At 35.0% G+C, this 24,537-nt stretch overlaps 1 protein-coding gene across 7 annotated transcripts in view; it reads right to left on the minus strand.

The window, feature by feature from the left end:
• Positions 1–24,537, minus strand: part of CDH18 (cadherin 18) — a 481,117-nt gene that overhangs the window by 151,327 nt on the left and 305,253 nt on the right. For 3 of the 7 annotated variants that reach the window (XM_054284627.1, XM_054284630.1, XM_054284628.1), the window contains 2 exons: positions 19,048–19,124; positions 1,868–2,348 (listed from right to left, as the gene is read on the minus strand). In XM_054284627.1, the coding sequence (XP_054140602.1) occupies positions 1,868–2,095 (228 nt within the window). In that variant the 5' untranslated portion in view covers positions 2,096–2,348; positions 19,048–19,124. Of the gene's footprint in view, positions 1–1,867; positions 2,349–19,047; positions 19,128–24,537 lie in introns of all 7 variants that reach the window. The other 4 variants (XM_054284632.1, XM_054284626.1, XM_054284629.1 and 1 more) reach the window with 2 other exon arrangements.

Genomic DNA, 24,537 nt, shown 5'->3' on the forward strand with positions numbered 1-24,537 from the left:
ATTAACTCACAGTCACCAAAACCTTATTTTTTCAAGTAAAATTGCAATCAATCTAAATAATTTTTATTTTTCATTGTGCTTTATTTGGAGGTGTATTTATAGACTATCATGTACCCACTTCTATTATTTATGGAAATAATTAAACAAACATATTTTATTCTCCAATACTATCCCACCCATAATGTTCAATTCTTTCTGTACAGCTTCACATATAAATCATTTTTCTTGGCTGAAAGTAACCAGAATCGCATATAGGTCAACACTATTTTCCACAGTGTCTTCAGTGCCCTTTATCCCTTTTTTTATATATATCAGCTTTTGCAGCTTAGTATTACATTCACCTTCTTTAAGACTTGACACTAGATCTGGTAACCAGTTCTTTCTCTTCCTCTCTCAGTTACAATAAATCACTAGTGATTTACAATAAATCACAGAAATTCATCACATTGTTTTCTATTCCCAAGGTTTATTCTTTATTTCTATATCCAAACCATATTCAAAATATCTAGCTCTTTCCAGACAATGTTTTCATTCTTCTGCAAAGCTTTGCATCAACAATATTTTTGCAACATATTTTTCTATTCCAAAATAATTTATGAAAAAGTTAAGTAGTGTAAAGCTGTCTGAATGCATATCTCCTCATCCCCTTAACCCTTTTAAAAGCTTCTCTTTCAATGCAAATCATTACCTCCATTTAGAAAGGTCCTTTCTCAGTTTACATTTTCTTCACATAGCTCAATAATTTTTGGCATTCTGAAATACTTAATATTTTACTAAGTTTGGTATAACAGAACATTTTTTTCAGCCTTTGAGTTAACAGACTCTTAAATAAAGTTGTTCCACTTCCTATTTTTAGTTCAGAAGATACTATTCAAATTTGGAAGCCCTCACTACCAGATATGTGTGATTTCAGAGGCTACTGGTTCCCTTGCATCACTTTCTACAATATAATTTTCAGAATTCTAATTTCAAGGGAAACTAAAATGAATTTTTTTTTCCATGCCCTCTTCCCCATTAACCATCTTACTTTACCCCTAATATTCTATGTATTTCTCTGATTTCATTAAGGAAATTAAGACTCATGTAGATTATCTAATAAAAAAATTCTGTCATAATGCAGCAAGAAAGTCTTCAAGGAGAGCAAAACTTCCTCTGTCATATATCATGGGTCACAGTTATATAGAGAATTGTGTGTTATTTAATGCAAGTTAAAACCCAAGCTCTACAGACAGCATTACATATGATGGATCAGACTTCAGCTGCCCAGGCTTCAGTTCAATTACATTAGTCTGAACATTATATGTGAAGCTCACTCTATATATCAGAATATAAATGCAGAGCTTGTTCTTACAGACTTTTGAGGAACTCTAAGTAACACACCTTGTATCTCCTAGTATGAAAAAAGCCACAGAGGATTTCCTTTTGGAGACCTTTTCCACACTCAGAGTGGAATGAATACCCTATGGAGCTTAGACTGAATTTGTAATATTCCCTGAAGCAGAACTGGAAACAATTCTGAAATAATCTGGAAAAGCCATTAGCAGTGACCCCATGCATTTAGGATTCTGGAAATTGATGTAACAGGATCAATTGCACACACTCTGTTTAGCTGAGCTCAGAATAAAAACTATTTTATCATATTTTAGAGTCTTCATCCTATATACTTTTATTTATCCTTTTGATAATAAACAAAGTATTCACAGGTAACTGGCAAGTTCACTGTAAATCTATGTGGCAATCCAAGAGGTGTCTTCCCTCAAAAGAAGAGGTGCCATCTAAGGACATAAATGATCTGCCTCTTATCAGTGCCACATTTCTGGGAATGGGAAAATAACAAACCAAAACCAAAGGAGAACAACCACCTTACCTTTCCTACATACTGAGGATCTGGTCCCATGTGTTCTTCTAAAACAAAGAACTGATTCCACACCCATCCACGCTTTGGACGATGATGCACTTCTGTTTCGCCTTCTATGTGTTTGGTTTGATTTCTGGTCACCTTGATGGAGCCATGGTGAGCAGCTCCACAACACCTCTGTACAAAACAGAGACAAACTAGGACTGGGCAGATACAAGATGTACTTGTAATTCTCATTGTAGGATAAGATTCCTGTTCAAGGTTTTCTTTCTCTTGTCCTTTTAAGCTGTAATCCTTCAATAAGTTCCCGAGAGTGAAGGCGAAGTCTGCTTCAGAAATACAGTCCAAATTAGGTTTTTCTGCTTGTTCATGGTTTAGCTGCCCATTTGGGAAAGCTCAAATTATATTTACATTATGAAAAGCTGACTGGAAAAATTGATATTTCTTCTGAGGTCTTCACAATAGAGTTCCACGGCCGACCATTTTCTATCTAATATGAAAAGGAAAGAAAGACACTTACTCATCATTAAAACCAGCAATTTTTAGTTTCTGACCTTAGATTACACTCAAAGTTGTACTAAGCACTCAGTCAAAGACTGCCATTGGAACTAAAATTTCATTTCAATGCTTCCTGTAAAAGTATTTCCTGATTTTTATGTTAAAATACAGTAAGACAGCATGACTCCCACAAGCTGTGAAAACACTCCTAATTAAAACCTGGATGATTCAGAACAGTTGCTTTGGCTTTTACCTACAAATCATTGACCTGGTCTGGCAGTAGAACAAAATCACTGCTACAGTGTCATTAAATAGTGATCGCTAAATCATTTCACATGAGTTTTTGATGTTCTATACACCACACAGATATCCAGCTTGATGAAAAATATCTAGTCTATAATGGGTTTTGAAAGAATGCCACCAAAATGGGCTTTTAAAATTCTGAGTCAATACTACAGCATACTGACAGGAAGCTTCAGTCAAAATGTGCATTTTTACACATTTTATATAAAGCACACCTTGTGCTTTATATAAATTCAAACCAACATCATCTAGGACATCATAAAATTATGTCATACTGACAGGAATTTCATGTTGTTTTGATATCAGTATTCTCAGTATATTGGCAATATTTTCTCAGCCTCAAAAAGGAAAATGTAACCTCTTTTATTACAATAATAAAATGTGAATATATGTGGAAGTTGATGTAGTGCTTAAAGCCAAGTACCTTGAAAGTAAAATATTTCTTCAACCTTAGAGAAACAGTTACATTAAAGTAACCATTTGTTCAGTTATCTGATGATGTCAAAGATTGTCTCCATATCAGTCAGTCCATCAGGAGTCTGAAAACATGCAATTGAAACTACAAAAATTGGACTCTTCCTATATTGGTCTTCTTTGAGTATCATAAAGCTACATAAACATAAACATAAACTACATAAACAGAAACAAAATTAAACTAATTTTCTTTCTAGGTTTCATAGGAACCCAACAGAATAAATTCAAAATCCCTAAAGAAGAACCAAAAAAGAATTTAGAAATCAGACAGAAAAAATACTGCAGTGGAAGAAAATTTATTAGTTGTCTTTTGGCTGAAATTTTTTTTGAACTTATGTTTCTCTCAAGTCCATAATAATAATGGAATCCCAAACCTCTTAGCTGGAAACAATTCCTTATCAGAACAATGGAAGAATACTTCAAGACCACTGTACATTAGAAATAGACAGAAAAGACGTTATTTTCTCCTACTAAAGGTCTAGAATAAGCATTTAATAAAGACCTGACACCCACCCCAAAAGAAACCTCAAATCTACCTTGAAGACAGCAGAGTGTGTCTGCAGGGGAAAGTTCAGACGGAAACAGCTCACACAGTTAACACAGAGGAGACAGAAAAGCAAAGACTAGGCAAGAAACAGAAGAAAAACAGAGGAGAAAAAAAAAAGAAATGAACTTTCTGAAATCCTTTGAATTGAAGCTAACATACTAGGATGCTGCCTGCTCATTGCTCTTGTCTGCAGCTTCAGAGTCAGTGTCTTGATTTATGACTTTTGTTATAAAGATTCATGCAGCTGCACAGTAGACTTGTGTTATAGCAATCTCCTGGGAGCCCTCATGAAAATGAGTTGTGTAGCTCAAGAGACTGTCAGAGTGAGTTAAAATTAAAATAATCAAATAAGGTGAGATGGGAAAGTTCCAACAACATTGCTGGAAATGATTACAGCACAGTAGTTACTGCTTAGTGTAAGACCCTATAATGAATTCCCAGTAAACTAACAGGAGCACAGTGATGCAAAATGTGTATATTTCACCACCACAAGGAGATGCATCTTTTGTAATGGATCTTGCCCTGAATCTCAGTGTCCTCTGTCTTCCATCAAATTGAATCCCATTTGAATTCTTCTGAATGATCGAGTTTTGCAGATGCACATTTAGCACAATTCCACTTATTTTTTATACATCCCTTTTAAGTTCCATGGTGACCGAGTGGCAATTAGCTATGGAGCTTGTAATAATTAAAATTGTTTATATGCTTTCTGACTTCTCTCTATGCCCTCTGCCCTGTAAATCTCCTCCTATCAGAAAAAAAAAAAAAATTGACTATCAAAATCTGAGCAGTTTCAAATCGCTATCATTTATATTTAAACACCCCAAAAAAAATCTTACGTCCTGGACTGCCTGTGTTTATTGCCTATTGCCAATATTTTATCCTTCAGCATGGAAGAAACAATGGTGTATTCACCTGGAGATCAAAGGCAGAATAATGCACTAGGGTCAGAAAGGAAAATTGAATGTGATTTTTTTGTTACATCCTTTGAATAAGAGTTTGATAGATTGCCAAGAGAACATACAGTACTCCTGAAGACCTCAGGTAGCTGGCAGAAAAAACAGTGACATTTCTAGGTAGATGAAGGAAAGTTGTTCATCTGTAGTTGATCTCCATTCTCTATTTCCAAGGCTGGTAGAGCTGAGCTATGGGAAGTTACACAATAAACTGAAGCACCAAGTTCTTCTCAGCCTAGGTAATAGAGAGACAATATAGAATTGTCTGTCTTCTGCACATGCTAGTCAATCTAAAAGAAGTAGTGACAAAACTGTTTTGGAATGCATTTAAAACTGTATTACATGTGACTATTTTGCCTTTTTGTTGTTTTAGTTGCACCTATGTGTATGAGACTGAAAACTAAGAAAACTAATTAAGAAAATGCTCTTGAAATACTTAAATAGTGATTCCAATAACCAAAAAATGTTTTAACTATAGTTCTATATTGGCAGACCTTCTAGAAATGGGAAACTGGACTCCCTTTTTATTTCAATAGTGTAAGGAAATTTCCATTAATTGGTAAGATAATTGCATGAGATATCAAACTCCTAAATTATTGCTAAATTTATTTGTAGGTATATTACTATTCTGAAACATAGTCTTTATCACTCTGGAAATTGATCAGTTTCCTAAAGAAATATAAAGAAAAAAGCATTGAATGCCCGTCTCCTCAACTCTTTAAGCCACCAATTCTAGCTGATGGCTGTACAGTGTTGAGGGGGGTTATTTCTTGTACCACTTTTTCACAGTTACACACAGCATTTGATAAAGAACATATCTATCAGTAAAAACCCAAAAAATGTCTGTAGTAATCTAATACCAACTATTAATTTACCTATTAAATTATTCTACATAAACTCCCCTGTACAAAATAAATAGAAACAACAACCAAAATAAAAAAAACAATAAAGGCACCTCCATGAAAAATAAAAACTGTTCTTTCATATATGGCAACAGAAATTCTCTTGTGTGAACAAAAGAGTGGATAGGGGAATAGAAAAAAAAAAAAAAACAAGCCAAAAAACAAACAATCCAACATTATAAAAAAAGAAAACAGCATGAGAAAAAATAAGATATAAAAGAGACACTGAGAAATCACTGGAAAACAAATCAAGACAGAGACGCAGATTGGAAAGTTCAAGTGGAAACAGCTGAAGCTGTAAGAGAAGATGTAAAAAATCCAACAGTACAGTGTTTATGAAATGTAAGAAATATATTTAATGCAGTTCAAGAGAAAGACAGTTGAATAAAGGAAATATGAATTGGGAACAAAAATTATGGAACAAAATTCCACAAGGAATATGGATTTCTGGAAATGGTATGCTGAAAATGGCAAGGGAAATAGAAAGCTAGTATATTTTTCCCTACCATTTTTATATTGCATACCCAAAAAGCTCTTATAACTTTCACATTTTCGCATATAATTCACAGATTAAGGCAACTGCTAACACATTTGATATAAAAAAATTAAAAAATATATACCATATGAAGAAATAAAATAGTATAAGAACAACTGTAGAGGCTTAATGACTACAAGTTGTTATGCAGTATGTGCAAAAAGCTGGGATATTCTTAGATTCAATTTACAATCAGAGAAACACATTATACAAAATTAATTACTTAGATGAGTACATGACTCTTGCTGACATTGCCCAAATGAAAATCAAGAAGAGGAAAAGAAATGCCCTCCTTTTTGTTTTTTTTCTTACCCATTATCTCCTATCTACCTACAAGGAAAGAAACACTTATACCTAAAGCTCAGGAAGAAACAACAAACAGCAGACATATCCTGAAATGCTATTAAAGGCAAATCACATATTTTTTGGCATTCTAAAACAGCAAAACCAAAACAACAGAGAAATCTTTCTCATGGGTAGGCAAGCTAGCTGGTCCTCTGAAAAGAAGTTTACATAACAGAAAGACAATTTGGCATTACAGATGTGGGTTTTACATGCCCTAATGTTGTAATTAGATACCAAAAAATAGTCACTGCAAAGGTAAAAATAAGTTTCTCTGCCCATGGGATTTTTTAAAGGTAACAGTAGAATTTAGCTGCAGAGTCATCATTAAGTTGTTTTAAATTATTTCAGATAGCAAAGTGTGATGGAATTTTCAACACCATCCTGACTGACATATACACATCAAATAATCCACACTTATGAGACTCCATTCCTCTTACTGCCTTGGAGCTCCATGGAGAAAATGTCAGAAGACTCCATAAATTCTACAGGTTGTAGCACCTAGGATTTCTTCCAGAAGTGTTCATAATCCAGGCTATTTTTTCAAGCGTAAAGCCTTTCTCTTTTTCACTTTCCAATTTTTCTTCCATTTGAGGCATATACTATTTTCAAATATTCCTTTTACCTTCAGTTACATATTACATAAGGTTTATTGATAATTATTTTTTTCTAAATTAATATTTCTTGTTTAGTGACTCAGCTCCAGTAGCTTTGAAGTGACAGAAACTGATATATTACTATTCCGTAAAGACCACAGAAAATAAATCTTAGCCATCTTTTTGGATTATCAACTGCTGAATAAGTAATTAGCTTATAATTATTTCACTAGTTTTCAGAGGTTTAATTGAAAGATAGTGGATTTGTTCATATTTGCACTGTTTGGTTTTAGACAGCTTGTACCTAAACCTCTAACCCAGCACAAGTACGGATTCTTCTTTCTTTCTAGCACATAACGTTAGTCAGATGTTTTCCTTTGTAAAAATATTATATTGTGTTAATAATATCTTGAGACTAAAAAATGAAGAAGATAAGACCAGAGATGACTTTCCATTCAAGCATTAACACCCTGAATTTTCTAGGGTGTTTTTGTTGTTGGATTTTTTTTAAGTTCTACTTTGTCAAGGTGAAATAGAAAATTTCAAACTTTACTTTAAAATCCTAGCTGCAGCCCTAGCAATCAACCAGAATTGGTTTAAGTCCTAGATAAAAGTTAATTTTCTTTTTCTTTTATTTTTATCTCAAGTATTAGAAATAATTACACTTTTCAGAGTCTAGACTGCCTGTTAATTTACTAAGCATTAAAAACTTACCTGGTTGGCTGGAACAGGTTGCATCAGTTAAAGCTGGGGTCACAAAAGAAAATAGACATCATATGAATAAGAGCTTTTGCAACCTCATTACTGTCTACAACTTCCTCACAAGGGGAAGCAGAGGGGCAGACACTGATCTCTTCTCTCTGCTGATCAGTGACCTGAGAAAATGATGTGTACTTGTCAAGGAAGGTCACAACCACCTGAGGGATGGTTGGGCACTGGAACAGCCTTCCCAGAGAAGTGGTCACAGCATCAAGCCTGTCAGAGTTCCAAAAATATTTGGACCATGCTCTCAGGCACATGGTGTGACACCTGGGGATGTCCTGTGCAGCGCCAGGAACTGGAGTTTGGTGGTCCTTTTTGGTCCCTTCAAACTCGAGATACTCCATGATTCTACAATTAGTAGTAGAAGTAGTATCACATTCCTTAGAGAAGGAAGCATGAACTGTAGCTCCAATTTTGTTATGAAGAGAATTTTAAGGAAAGCCTAGCAGCACTTGCAATTAAAAGAGCGCAGAAATGCTGAACCAGTGCAAGCAGTTCTGGCCAAACACCTTCCCGCCTGGATTAAAGGAGATTAGTCATGTGTTTTATCTAGTTGGGCTTCACTGGGAAAGAAAACCCACTGGAATCCTACCTAGCTGTATCATGAAGATGAATGAAGTGTGAAAAGCCAAAAGAGGCTTAGAAGATAAATAGTCACCAAAAAAAAAAAAAAATCCCATATTCGGAAGGTTTTTATGTTGGGAAAAAAACTCCTGAATATTTACTGGGCTAACATCTGATTTATCATTCCTTTTTTGAAAAATAAGACAGTCAAGACTGTTGTTTACCAATGTCTTAAAATAGCAGATTTAATAGGAGTTCAACAAATTTGTAACAATAAATGTGGAGTCATGATCAGGGTACTTTCTTCTGGGACTGTGCATAGCTTATCACTAAACACAAGCTTTAATGGATTTCTTAATGGATAGCATTAACTGAAGCACCACTCACAAAAATGAAAACCAGCCACGTTACACTAGGTGACTAATCCAGCACCTTACATGGCCAAGGAGATTCATTCTAAATAGTCCAAATAAAGGATTCTAGGCACACTGACTCCCAATATAATACAACAATTAAAAACCAAAAGAAAACTACAAACACAAGGAAGGAACAAACCACAAAACTCTCTAAATATTTCAAAAAATGTTATTAAAAGAAAAATGGTTTTGCTTTCTTCAATAACAGGAATAAAATTTTTTTATAAGTTGTGGGGAGGGGGGGTTCTAGTGTTTTTTGTATACAAAAATATTACATTTTTATATACAAACAATCCATGCTCCATAACAAAACACTATCAGCCCTTGAAATTTTCGTTAGAAGCAGGTTTATCATTGCCAGGCCCAAACAGATGGGTCACATAAGATCCTTACCTGCTGAAAATATATCAGAACGACTATGCAATCAAAGTTGTGTTGTCATAGTAGGATTTTTAAAAGTTTAAGTTTATATAATTGATACTTTGGTTAGATGATGCAAGACTTGCTTTGGAGCAAGATGAGCTGTGCTCTGCTATGCTGTCTTTTACACTAAATGTGAGTGGTTAACTCTAGAGATTATTTATGACTCCTTTATTTTTGAAAAAACATATTGAAGATGGCTATTAAAAAGCATTCTTATATTCATAAATAGGTACAGGAAATTATTAAACACTACTAAAAATCCATGGATTTGGCGCCTTGATGACCAAAGACATTTTACGAAAGAGAGTTAAATGAGTTACGAAATAGATCTTTCTTGAACAAAAATGGATTTGAAAAGTTTGCAAACAAGTTTGTAAAAGTTCTTAATCTGCAAAGAGCACTGCATGTACACAGGCAGATAATGAGCACTGCATGTACACAGGCTATAATGAACAGATAATCTAAACATGACATTAAAACAAGATTAAGGGATGCAGTACCATCCTCAGTTGGCATAAAAATTGTTTTGCTTATCATAAACAGGGATATGGAAACTACAGGATAAAAGAAATGAAATGGCATAACCAATGACTGAAGAAATATTTTTGCAACTCGACCCAAATGATTTGCACAGAGAGTGACTGTCAGAAGCACAACACAGTAACAACACAATTAGTCAGATAAAATCCAGCCACTGTTTCTGTAAATATAATTGCACACACAGTCATGCTAGCCATTACCTGCTGTGAAAGGAACAACTGTGAAACACAGAGAGATGATTCATTAATCTGACTCATGTATCTCTCTGTTCCTCAGCCAGAGAGGAAACTATCTACATTTATATCTGAGGTCCATGTACTAGTCAAGGGTAATACAGGCATGCAAGGCAGTGCAAAGGTCCCATTTTATTCCCAAAGCAGCAGAGGCTTTTCATATGTGCTATTTCTCTTCCCAAGGAACTTGCTAGCAGAAAAAGATCTCACTGATTTCTTGACTCATTCCTCTCATATATTAAGGTCAGGTCGCCAATCAGGGAACAAAGCAAATACATGAGACACTGATGAAAATTACTTAGTTTAAATAGAAAGAACTTGCAATAACCCACTTCTGTACAGTCCACATGTACTGTTTGTCTTAACAAATTATTTCTCAAAAATGAATAGCAAGAGCTCCTCTGAGCACTATGGTAGCATCCCATTGACTAGCAAAAAATAGATGGAAGAGTGATCTGATGCAGATGTTTGAGGCTTCAGAAGCAGTAAAAGGCGTTTACCTCTTGTTCTTTGCTAGCACTTCAGCACTGCCCTTTAAACTTCTCAAAATCATGTACACTATTAATAAAAATCTTGTTACAGAAATCTTAATAATACATAATGTACAGTATTTTTTTTGGGTTTCTAGGCTGCACACAACTGTTTAACTGCAGAGGAATTTGTTGTCTGGGTTAGGCTAACTGAATAAGTATTCAGAAAACAGCAAATATGGCAAAAAAAGAGGCAACAGATAAGTCAGAGACAGAGCCAAGAGGAATGGCTTAATTTCACAGAGACCTGTGAGAGAAGCAGATGAATTCCACAGGTCATCCCAGAAGCATATGGGGGCTCTTTTGGACAGTCAAGTCTTGCAAAGTCCACACTGCCCAGATGACTATCTGAGTATGACTCTCTAAAGCTGAGACTATCTAGGTAATGCTACCAAAGAGACTGAGCTTCAGTGTACTTGTAGAAAAACTAAGGCAAATAATGAAAAGGTAATTATAGGCCCTGGTTATCACATAACACTTTAACTCAGATGTCCTTAAGTCTGTGATTGCTCCTGTGAAATTTCTTCGGCCAAACATACTAGAATCTGTTAACCACACAACTTCACTACTCTGATGTCTCCACTAGATATGCATGTCGTACAGGTGTGTACCTATGTGAACAAAATTACTACAAGCTTCCATCTTTCAGGAGTTGCACTGGTCTGTTTCACTTTAGAAATAAATCTTCCCTGATTAATTAATTTTTGCCCAGTTTTCCATTTCCAGTACTCAAAGCTATGGACACGAAAAAAAAAAAGAAAAAAAAAAGAAAACTCCACAACCAAAAACCTCAATCATAAAAACTGTTTATAGGCACTATCAAGAAGAACTTCTTTTTTTGAGGGTGACCAAGCACTGGAATGAATTGCTGAGGAGTCTGTGTACTCTCCCTCCCTGGAGATATTCAAGAACCATCTGGAGAAAATCCTGTGCAATGTTCTCCAGGATGACATTGCTTGAGCTGGGAGGCTGGACCAGACAACCCACTGTGCTTCATTCCAACCTGGCCCAGTCTTTGGTTCTTAAATCTTGCATTTTTTCTGTCAGAAAGTGAAAATTGTCTTGTATGCATGCTGGTTTGTATTGTATACATATATGAATTTTTTTTTTTCTTTCTTTAAGTGGAGGGGATCCATAAGCAGAATGAATGGAATGCCTTCTCTGTCTTAAGAAACTGTGCATTAGACAACATGGTATTTGTAAAACAGGTAAAAATAACTATAAAAATGACAGTGTACTTGTTAAATAACAATGTTCAGTTATCAGTGGAAGTCAATATTGACATAAGAAAGACAGTGACATTTTCTTGTGTTTGTCTGACTATTTGATACCTTGTTTTTTCTAACATCTATGCATATCGTCACAACTTTTATTCTCAGGAAGACAGGATGACACCAAAACAACAACAAAAAATTCAACTCTCAATTTTTATTCATGTAACAGTGTCTATGAACACATACTATTTCATTATATTAATTAATTAATGCTGTTATATTAATCTTTAAGAAATTAGTTTTGTGCTAATACTAAAACACACAAAATCATGTTCATTCTTACTCATCTTTTCAGAGCAGAAAGACTTATTTTTATTTCAGATTGCTTTTTACTGTTTTTCCTAAGCTTCTTTTCTGAGGCAGAGAGACAGTTCCTCATTCCAGCAAGGTAGGCTTTTATAACTTTTGTGTTACTCTTTTTTTTTTTTCTTTCCTAGATATGTCACCTCAGTTCTTCCTTAAAAAGTTCTATGTTATTCTAGAAAAGTTGTTTTTAAATTAAACAAAGTCAGACCTTACTAATGGTCTTAAGATTCATTTGAGTTTCACACAGTGGACAATTTTCACAAACTAGTTTAAAACTTAAATAGCAAACTGTGTTAAATATACTAATCCCACGGATGGCCATAGACTTTGTATATGCAAGTTTATTTCACGCTTGTGAAAATTTTAGCTTTCATTCTTGTCCTGACTACTTCACAGGAATGTATAAACAGGTAGATAAGCAGAGATTTAATGTTCAAGACACAACACCAGCAAATCCTCAGAAACAGAAGGGGAAGGAGAATCTAGGTTAATCAGTAGGATCATGTCTTAGGTTCTGATTGAGCAAACAAAAAAAGAGCTACTTAAATCTAGGCCTATTAAAGAAAAGCTCATTCACATTAATTGGCTTGTCTGACTAAAACTTAGCTTAAAATGGAACATTTTAAAAATCATATTATTGGTATTTTATGGTGCTAGAAGAACAGTTTCTATGCACAGATAAGATTATAAGTATAAATTCACCAGGAAAAATAAGGAATGCAGAAATCAAGTTTCAAAATAAGTCTGTCTTCAATTATCACAATAGTAGTCTAATGACAAGTGAAACCTTGTAAGATCATTTTGATATTGTCCATAAATGCATGGTATTTTTCATAAAAGCACGGTACATGATACAAGACTTTCTACTGTGAGTTGGAGACCTTCAAGAAATCATTCACAGTGTGCTTAATAGGAAAAAAAATTGGACTCTGCATTCAGAGAGAGCCTCAAACGGTAACCTGCATGTTTTCTGGAGTTAGCCTTTTTTCTGCAAGTGAGCAGGATGAGGGTTTAGTGATGTTGAGCATCACTAAATGAGCATCAGAAAAAGAACTGAAGGACTAGCAAAACTGCACTCTCACTTTAATGGAGATGGAAAGCATTTCACAGCAAGAATCCATATCTGGGCAAGGACTTGTATCTCATTCCCATTTTGAGCCTTATTCAACAGTTCTTACACTGTGCTCAGAGAACTCTATTCAAGCAAGTCATGAAAATGGTGGACTGAGATATCTAAATAAACATGAAAACTATCTTGAATAAGTTTTAATAAGTTATATCCTACTTATGAAAGCAGTCATCCAGCAAAGTTACTAGAGAGAGAATAATTTAAAGAGAGATAGAACAATGAAAAAGAAATTTTAATGTGCAACAGCTTCCCAGTTTGTTTTTGATTTTTTTGTGTTTTGTTTTTTTTTGTTTTTAAATGAGGCTTGGAATGTATGGAATGGAAACAATCAAGACAAATAATAACTAAAATTGTGTACCTATAATTTCACCTGTAACCTGCTACTTTTGATTTAATTTAATAAATATTTCATTGTCAAAAGTACATGAATTTCCTCATATTCTAACATAGAGCTACTATTACTAGATATGGATTGGGTTGTTTGTGAGACTACTAGCAAAACCCCATCAGCCTTTAGGAATAAAAAGGATTCAGTTATCAACAAGCAATAATCTTCAGACAGACAGATCATTATCAAAAAAAAAAAAAAAAAAACCAAAACAAAAACAAACAAACCAAAAACTAACCACAGTGATTAGAAAAGCTTAAAAAGCTAATAAAAGTTCATAATCCTGATCTGATGCAGATTTAATAGTATTAAAGAAGCTTTAAACCTCTTTCTTCTTCATAGAGAAATTGCATAGGAGGCTAAGGCAACTTAGCAGATAGGAGACTAAGGGGGCTGCTCTTTAACCCCAGCTGATCTTTAACCTCAGGTGACAGCTGATGGAATATGAGCTTGAATTGCAACTATCTTTCACTCTAAGACCCATCCTATGCAGGAGAAACAGCCATGAAATATTTTGTTTGTTTTCTGAGGCAACATCACTTCTCAAGGAGCAGAACAAAGCTGAATTTTTTTTTCGTGGTTATGAAATCACCTCCTACACACCATCATCACCAGAAACATCATGCAGCTTGCTGTAAATTTAAAACTTGAATACAAGGTTTTTTTTCTAAAACTCTGAATTGTGAGGTGCTGACTTTATTGGGTTTGTACACATCTTGATATTGAACAGTCTGTAAAAGATACCTGTGTCAGATTTAAGCAACACTGACAGGTGTTAAGCACTTGTGCCTGCCCCTTGCACGAAAATGAAGAGCTCTTATATGATTGTTGCAATAATGCAGATTTGCACATGAGAAGGAAAAGAGGCACATGAAAAGATACATACACTGAACAAAATATCCAGTAAGAATATTCCAGTAAAGAATATCCAGTGCTTAATCCAAAAGTAATGAAAATAAATAATACTGAAGAACTAAAACAATTCTGAATTGACACTGATGAATTATTAGAGTAATAATATTTTGTAGTATTTCCCCTAAATAACGGGAAGCAAAAAAGGCAGTTATCTGTTTTACTATTCCAAAGGATTAAATATTCTGTTTCTGTAATCTAAAGAACCTATTTCTACAAGGTATGAAATTTATAAAATAGTGAGTTCTATGTTTTCTAGATTATATTAGCTTTTGTAGCAATTTTCCTAATACTTTCTACCACATTTCATGAAAACAGATATTCTTGACTTCCATTAGTTATACAAATAGAGAGAAAATAGTAAAAAGGAGTTCAATGTTATACTGCACTACAACCATTACTCTTGGAAAACACTGGGGAAAGGACTGAAATTCATTAAACTGAAGTCTTGTCTTCTACAAATGTTTTCATAATCAATTGTATTGATCAGTTTGGACTCCAAATTTTAAATTAATAAAAAGTGTGTTGTGCGGGGTTTTTTTTAGATTTTCTATTTCAAAATCTGAGTTTATGTTTTCTTTAGAAACATACAAAGCCCAGTTGAATTACAAAATGTATATATAATTAAAAATAAAAAGGACAAAAAATAAAGAGGAAAAACTTAATCAGGATTCAAAATACATCCAGCATAACTTCTTGACGTTTATATTTCCAGTTATTCTGTCTGTAAACAGGAAATATGGATAAGAGCAATTCTTTTTGGGAACAGAATCTCTCCAGCTCTGACAGCAAAGGACAGAGCTTGAGCTCCACAATATGACCAGGCATTTGGGTTAAAGGCCAGTGCTCTCTGTACTGTGCTCAGACACCACATGTGCACTCACACATGTGTAAGCCAATTTTCTAAGAACTCATCCCAGTGTATTTGCACTATACCAGGGATTTTGTCAATCAGGGACATCTCCTGCTGTAAAAAAAGGTTAAGAACAGACCAATATATTATCAAGAGGCAGAGTTCAACCCTGTTCATTTCAACATGTGTTCAAACAAATGTCTAAGAAACACAGCCTGCTATGAGGAAACAGGAGTTTAATGCATGAACAAGGACATTTGGTATGTAGTTTTCCCATTTAAAAGAGATTATTAAAGGATAAGTATATGCTATATATAGACTGTAAGATGCCCTTAACACACCTTGGATAGAAAATCATTCAAATATGCCATGTTCATAGACTACTGAAAGAAACAATTAACTTATTTTAGCTAACAGATAAAAATAAATGCAAAGCACTCATATATGTCAATAATATTTGGTCCTGAACACTACCTAGCCATAATTTCTTCCAGTAAATATCCTAATAATTTTTACCACACCCTCCAAGTCTTTTGCCTTATATATACATGAAAGAAAGCAAATTTTCTACTGTCAGTAACTAAATTTTACCAAAAACTTAATTATATAGCTAAACATCTTGTGGATTGTAGTGAGGTTTTTTCCTCCCTTTCATCTTCAACCCTTCACTGTTTTTATTATATGGACTGTAATAAATCAAAATGTTTTTTTATGCAATCTGGTTATATACATACATGATCTTATCCTAAACACAGGCATTCTAAATACAGGGAAAAATCTCTCCGCATTTCTAAAATTCACTTTCTGATGCACATCTAATTTCTCTTGATAGCAAAGAAAAAAACCAAAACAAAAACACCACCTCTTCATAAAGCAATATTTTAGAATAAAGAAGTTATAAACAGGAAGGGTTCCATCTCATCTCCTACAGCTGCCTTTAGCAATGGTGTTATGAAAGTAAGGTACTAGAGGCCACACTTTTTTCTAATTCATTTTTTTATTGCATTTTCACCAGGGAGAAAGAAAATGAGACTCCAGGGAAGCTGACTACACATTCTAGTGCTAAGACACAACCTACAAGATGAGAATTGTTTGATATGTAAAAAAATAACTGAAAAAATAACTGACTGAAAGCAAACAATTTATAGTACAGCTCTACTTCTACCTATTTCAACACTCAACCATAAAATCCAATGCATCAAAAATTTACATGTCAAAATATCATGAATCACCAGAATAACATCAACGCAAAAAAAATCCAGCTCAATTTAGTTTATCAGTATTTCTTAAATAAACACAGTAACAGCTATGTACTACTGATGTCAATATACTCCCACTCTGCACAATTACAGACCATCAGAACAACTGTTCATCACTGACTGAACACTCTCAGTAATCATGAACCTTCTCATATGCACAGGCAAGGCCTCAAACAGCTAATGTCAAAGTAATCAGTCTTTATCCCTCACACAAACAAACTCATCGTACGTGTTGTGTCCTGAAAAATAATCTTTAGGGAAATACAGGAGAAAATATTGTACATGCCCATAACACAAGTACTTTGTAGCATCTCTTCAAATAAATTCTTTAATAAGAGCATAATTAGTGCCAAGTGCGTAGGAAAACATTTAGATAGCAACTCCTCTGATCCTGCTAGGCAGGGCAAGATTTCTACAAGTAACCTAGGATCAGAATTTTGTTTCTGACAATAAGATCACCAGCTATTTACTGCTCACAAAATTCTGGTAAAGGGATTATAAGCCTTGCAATCGTCATCATTCTCTCCAATATCTTACTGAGATCTTTTGGTTTCACTTCTACGATACTTGCAATTCAGTGACTGACTGCTGTGTACAACGCAGCCTTGACATTGATTACTAATGCAGTATTGCAGCTACATCCCCATGGCAACTTGCTTTCAGATAATTTCTATAAGCCATATTTCTACCAACCACAGGAGATGTCCTATAATATCACAGTGATTCCTAAAATATGAAATATTTATTTAAAAAAAAAAAAAGCAAAACACGCCACTTATTGTTCCATTAAAATCCCACAACCCTTCTAGCTTGTGTAATTTATCAATTTTCTCACTTTTTCAGTTCCACTCTTCCTCTCTAGCAAACCAGTATTCATCACTTAGCAGCTGAAGCTAGCTTCCATCCAAAACCCAAGGAGACAGCATAGGAAGGTGTGCAATCCCTCAGAGGCAGAAGTATTGAAACTAAATTTTGTGGATGGAAAAACTTGTAGCTAGACAAGACAGAGAATTTCTTTCAACACTCTGAAATGGTCAAATTTGTGGTCCCCTTCCTCTGGTTTTCCTCTCATTTCCTGCCATCTCTATTCAATCTAGTTCACTTAATGGACAGAAAACCCTTCATCTCTTTTAGCTGAATCAGTATTTCTCTGGCTATTGTGCTGCATGTGACTTCCCAAGGAAAAAAATGAGCGCCAGACATGGTACAAAAATGAGAGAGAAACATAGCTGAGAGCCATAAATATACTAACAGTGAACAAGAAGATTGATTTGACTGGGTCTAATCTGCTTCCTAGGTATATCCACTTTAAAAAAAAAGAAAATACTCTACGCTCTTTCCAGCTAGTCCTATTCCACTAAAACATGACACTGTTCTTTTAATTTCCTACATGCTGTTTGCTGCTGTAAAAGGATCAGTATTCTGTGTATTCAAAAATATGCAGGGAGCAGTTTGTTCCACTGTCAGGGGGGTCTTATGGCATTCTCCTTCCCTGCACTTGTGTATAAACAAAATACCCTAGAGTATATTAAAGCCATGTTCATATTTCCTCAGCTAACAGAAGAACAACCTAGTGCTATGAACTTCTGTCTCCGCTGCTGTAATATTTTTAATTGCAAAAAAAGTAAAACTTTCATTTTAAACTAATTTGTTCAATAATCAAATTTTTAATGCATTATATACTAAGTGTAAGGTTTAAATAGTTTTCTTGTGTTACTATCCTCAAACAACAGTTTAAAAGCATAATACACTCACAAATATGTTTAAATGTTTCTAAGGCCGAGCTTCATTGATTAGAGTTCATTAGGATAGCTCAGCTTCTCACATCCAAATCTATCCTGTAATATTCATTATTATACAGTGCTTTTTGCTAAAGAGATAGTTTCTGCTGTGGAGAAATTGAAAGCAGTTAACACCTGCATTTTGAAATTGAAATTTTAATTTGACATTAATCAAAAAAGCATTAAAATTAACAGACAAGCATGCTGCAAACAAAGCTGACAGTCATTTTTAGTATATAGAGTGCAGCGTTTTTAATAGCATGCAAATACTGTTGACAGGCATGTCTTTATTCAATTAGTTCCTAGTTTCCAAGGGCAGAGTAGTGTGCACACATCCAAACTGCGTTTTCTAATTTTAGAGGCTTTGTATATTGAATATTTCAAACTACTTAGTATCCAAATCAATTTAACAGAATGCCACTTAAGGTACTTTTCAGTTTTGGCTTTCAATAATTTACGTTGTATACCTCAACACTGCTCATGACCTGATCCATAATTACATCCAAGCAGATCTCTTGGCCTTCTTTTTGAAGTATTTCAGAGTAGTTATACTTCTAGGTGTGCACATTTTTGGATGCCTCTCAGTATTATAAAAGTTTTGTGCCAATCCATCTGCATATCCTATTTACTTCTGTGGCTAAAATAGCAGGTAAAACTGGCACTTACTGTTCAATGGTTACAGGGCACTTCTCCACTCCTCCTTTTCCAAATGGTTTGCCAAATCAAACCTACTGCCTCCTTAGCTGCTGGGAAACAAAAACAAAGAACCCACACACACGTCAGAATTCAAGGAACTGAGGGAGAGGGTATTGTACTAAAAAAATCTCTTAGGGAAAGGAAAGAGCAGTGTAACAGCGGTATTAACACCAACTTTTTCTCATAACAGCTAACAAGAATGTGAACAAAAGATCTCAGGAGAGCTGTGGTGGGACACAGTCAACATCTTTAGGCAACAAGAACAAAAAAATACCAAAAAATTATATTAAAAATAAAAAAAAGAAGCATAAAGCCAGCTTAATTGTTTGTCTTTTTACCAAACTGTGAACTATCAAGAGCTCAAAAATTATTTATATTTTTCTAATGCATTCTCCTCTGGTCAACTGTATTAAAGGATTAGCCAAGGTTTGTCTACAGCCATCAATCATATCAGTATCTTTTTTTTTATTTGCAAATGAAAATGTTTACACCTAGATACAAAATAAAGCTTCTTTGAAAATGCTTTTGCTTTATTTATTTTTTTATATAAAACCTGAAAATTTCCACTGGAGAAAATGCAATTAAAAAAAGGCAATTGTAAGAAACACATTTTCTGAAGTACCTGAAAGCTGCTGATTGCTTAACATTCCCCAGGGGTTTGAGTAAGCAATGCAGTGCTAACATTGGCTATTCAACAGAGTTATTAATAGTTGTGATTCTAGCACAAATAAATTGTGCTGGTATTATTCCTATAACACCTAGTGGGATGCAGGACCTACAATTTACAGTAAGCCTCATTTACAAAACTCCAGATAGCAACTTAAAAAATTAAAGTTTAAAGAGTCATTTCAAACATAACATATATTAGACATGCCACTGTGTTGAGCACAATTCTGTTTCACAAGGTATGTAAAATGCATCATGACTAAAACATGAAATAGGAACAGTCTGCTTTCTAAAAGTCAGTATCATTCTCACACTCTTGTCAAGACCACACCAGCTACAAAATGTTTTTCTATTCACAGCAGCTGGTGGCAATACTGACAGACAACATGAAGACCCCTTCATGTGTTGCACGGCACAATCACTCCTTGCACGCTGCAAAGAGACAGCCTCTGTACTGCAGAGATGGAAATGTATTTAAAAATGTACTAAAAGATGTATTTTTGAAGAGAAACCTTCCCTACATGAAAATAGCTATTATTTCCATATTAGAAGCAGAAAAATGAGGCATGCCCAATTTCATGAGGTAAAATCTACATGCAAGCAGCAGTCAGATAAAATGAGATCTGAATCTCTATTCCTTCTACTTGAGTAACTGTGCACAGGACAGAAACACAGATGAGCTGCTATCAACGTCATATCCTTGCCAAGCTACAACTAAACTTTTATCAAGAAAATAATTTATTTATTTTTCATTGGCAGAAATACTTTTTTCAACTTTCTGTTATTCACAATTGTATTCTTGCACTGCAGGAAACCTGAATTTAGAGATGAGAGATCCTGTTAAAAAAAAAAAAAAGCCTCTTTTCTGAAGATAGAGTACTTAATCAAGTGCTTAATTAATTTGCCTTCCTCACCTATTTCAATTTAATGTTATAATTCTCATCTCCAGAATGACACCTGCCAGTACAGGTGTTTTACTTGGCATTTCTGTGTGTGCTCCTGCAAAATGAAAACAGAGTTGGAGTTGGGACAAAATGGAGGGGCACAAATCAAGACATTATTGGAGTTGTTCCATGCTCTGATCCCCAAGTCTATTCCAGGGAAAATAAAATATTATTGCTACTATATTTTAGAAGAGACCTGGGAAAAATGTCAAGTAATAGAAAGGGTGAAATACTTTTGTATCTTTTTTATCAGAACTCCTAGAGAGAAAAAGGTGAAGGAATTTGCAAATCACCAACAGAAAAACCAAAGAGGAAAAGTAAGGCCATGGGGCTATGGACCAGTTTTGCCATTAGATCACAGGGAAAAGCACAAGTGAGATATGCTGCAAGACTCCTGTCTTCTACTGTAGATAACATTGAGTGATTATAAGAAAGGTGGTGACAAATCTTTTACTAGGCCCTCTTGATATCAAAAAAAGGAAGGTGATTTTAAACTAAAAGAAGGTAAATTTTGACTGGATGCAAGGAAGAAGCTTTTTACAATGATGTGGTGAAGCACTGGAACAGGTTTTTCAGAGAGGTTGTGGACACCATACCGCTGGAAACATTCAAGGTCAGGTTGGATGGGACTAGTAAAAAAAGCATGCCTCATTCCATCAGTGACTGTAACTACGCTTATTTCAATCAAATAGAGAAACATTCACCTTCTCACAGTGACAGAAAGAGATATGAGTTTATAACTTTGTTTAAAAGCATTAGGGTAGTTCCTGCAGGTTTTTTGGGTTCAGGTCAGTGATTTATCTGTTTGTCCTAAAATGAGAATGGGCTCCACAATTTCTACTAGACACTTTTGCAGCATCAAGTATCATCTGTCTAGTTTTTAGAATAATCCACTAACTTTGCTTATTTCTCTCTGGTCTCCAGCTTGCCTTCCTCATCCTGCATCCTTTCTTTATTATGTAAGAGTTTACTGATGTTACTGATATACTTACTAATCAAGAATAGACACCTTCCAGAAATGGCTTAGCTTTACCAGTGTATATTTTATTCTTGGGCAGAAATAAAAATCTTATTAAATGATTTCAGATACCAATTACTTTATTTGAAAACATCCATGTGTTGTATCTCTTAAAAGATGCTGAATGCTCTGTACTCCTACAGATGTTTTTCATAATCTTGCAATTTGTGTAATTCTTAATGAAGAATATAGTTAGTATGAACTGTCCATCTGCTTTGTATCATTATTAATATTTTATCAATTGTACTGTTGAAAATTACAGTGTAGCATCACAAATCCAGTTACAATACCCGTAATTATAATCTCTGCTGACAGAATGATCCAAAATGATCCTCTGGAAGTCTAAAACATTTATAAAATTTGGGCACAGGAGAAAGGAAAACAGTTTAACTAACAGATGTATTTTCAGTGCTTGCTGAGGAAAGATTCATATATTCAAATATTCATCAGTCCTACCAGTGACTGACAGAGGTAATTTTTAGGAAACAACTTCTGGGAACCAAATTAAACTGCTGAAATGCTGTTTCTGAAAAGGTTATTTAGATTATTTCTTAAGTCACGTCTCCCACTATACAGAAGTTATTATTACTAGGAAGAAACAAACACTGTATGTGCTTAGTCCTTTCACTTATGATTAAAGAAAAAAACAAGCGTCTTAAACAATTCAGTACATCTTTTGACCACGTGCTAGATAAAATAGGGTGCAATCAAAGCCTTGACTTGAAATGTGAGAGGCTTCATTCCTTGAGTGGCTTCAGTAATTGCAGTGGGCTTACTGGCGAAACGGGCTAAAGCTCATTGTACAGAGCAGAACACACAGCACTAAATTTTGTGGTCTGCTACACACCCCTGAGCAGAGCAAGGAGTTATATTTAACTCATATTTCAGTTGTGCCAACAAAAAAAGCTCCTGGCAGATTAAGAAAAGAAGTAAAGTTCAACACTACCTTCTGTGTCTTGAAGAAAATACAAGATACAGATAACAATTTAAAATAATATGACATATATTATCAAGTAAGTTTGAAGTGAGCAAGACAAGGTTTTTCATTTTTCTCTAATTCTTGCCTGAGATACAGCAGAGTAAGATCACTAAGATCATTTTCCTTTAGCAAAGCTTAAGGTTGGAAGCTTTCAGGTCTCTGTTAGGTGCTTACATCCCCCGGTGTGATGTTCTTGTTTCTATACTTAGCTGGAATCCCACTGAGCAAATGGATTGCATGTGCAAGTGCGGAACAAAGTCAGGCTATTAGTGTGACAACTTTCCTTCCTCCACTGGCTGGGAGAAAGGAAAAAAGATTTGAAGTATAAAAGAATAACTATAAATCATTTCAGGGAATATATTTGCCATGCAAATGTGCAGCAGGTTTTAGAAGGCCATTATCTAAGGGTTACACATAATCAACATTAACTATATGCTTACACAACATAAAACCATTAAATTTCAAGTACAGGAAATAAGCAAGTCACTTACAAGCTAAGTAAGTCACTTAACTCTCTCTTCAGTGTAGTTTAGTCACTGTGAGAACAGAACAAATAAAATTAGCTACCATCTGACATCAGTATTTTTAAATTCTCAGAGCAAGGGAAAAAACCAAAGTACATTGATGTAAAGTAACCTCTGAAACCTCCAGGCTGTTTTTGCATTCCTTGCACAGGAATCTTTAAACCCAATGGCACTTTGGTGCCTTATGCTATGACACTGACACATGAACACATGGTGTAGGCAGACTTCTAACTCCATGGATATAACACCCACATGGCCTGGAAAACCTGTGATTTACAACACTCTAATAGAAATTCAGGCAATGGTCTACAAAAACTTTCTATGAAATGACTCAAACCCAACATATTTCTGATTAAGTATTTGCCTTGAGGCAAATATGACTTCTGCAACTCTGTCTTTTTTGGAAAACTAGTCTTCAGGAATCACAAGCCTCTTTTTCCAATGGTAAAGTCTGGAGTAAGGAAGACATTGGTGGAAAAGAACCATATTAGGGAAAGTTTAAATAATCTGAACACACATAAGCCCATGAAGTCTGATAGAAAGCACCCACAACTATGTTGGGTTATTGTGTAGCAACCAGAAGAAGTTCTTGAAGACTGAAAGAAAGCAAATATCACTCCAAAATTCAAGAGGGACAAGGGGAAGATCCAGGAATTTATAGGTTCATCAACCTCACTTCCACCACTGGGATGGAGCATCGAATACTGGAAAATGTTTCCAGAAACGTGAAAGACAAATTATCGGGAGCAGTCAGCTGGATTTATGAAGTGGAAATTGTGATTAACCATCCTGATTCCCTCAATAAATGAGGAGACCAGCTTGGTGGCTGAGGGGGGAGCAGTGGGTGTTGATTACTTCATCCTCATCAGGGAGGCTTTTGACACTGCTGTAACATCTTCACAGACAAGCAGACAAAGTATGGGTTATGCAAGAGCACTGAGGTGGATTGAAACCTGGCTGATGGGCCAGGCAGAGAGGGTTGTGGTGAGCAGCACAGAGTCCAGCTGGAAGCCAGTGCTGTACCCCAGGTGCCACAGCACGATTTAGATCTTCGTAAATGACCTGAAAAATGGGACATAGTCCACTCTTCTGGAGATTGCAGGTGATATAAAACCAGTGGTGGGTGTGGGGAGCCTAGATGAACCAGATGGTTGTACTGCCACTCAGGAGGATGTCAACAGGCAGGGGAAATAGATAGAGAGCAATGCCAGGAATTTCAGCAAGAAAAAACACCAAGTCCTGCAACTGGGGAGGAATATATTCACACAAATGACAGATTATTCACAGAAAAAAAATATTTAATGCCCAATTCCCTTAGGTTGTTGTATA

The sequence above is a fragment of the Melozone crissalis genome, unplaced genomic scaffold (genome assembly GCF_028551555.1).
Source record: "Melozone crissalis strain CALT ecotype California unplaced genomic scaffold, PUWL_Pcris_2 ptg000042l_1, whole genome shotgun sequence".
Lineage (NCBI taxonomy): Eukaryota > Metazoa > Chordata > Aves > Passeriformes > Passerellidae > Melozone > Melozone crissalis.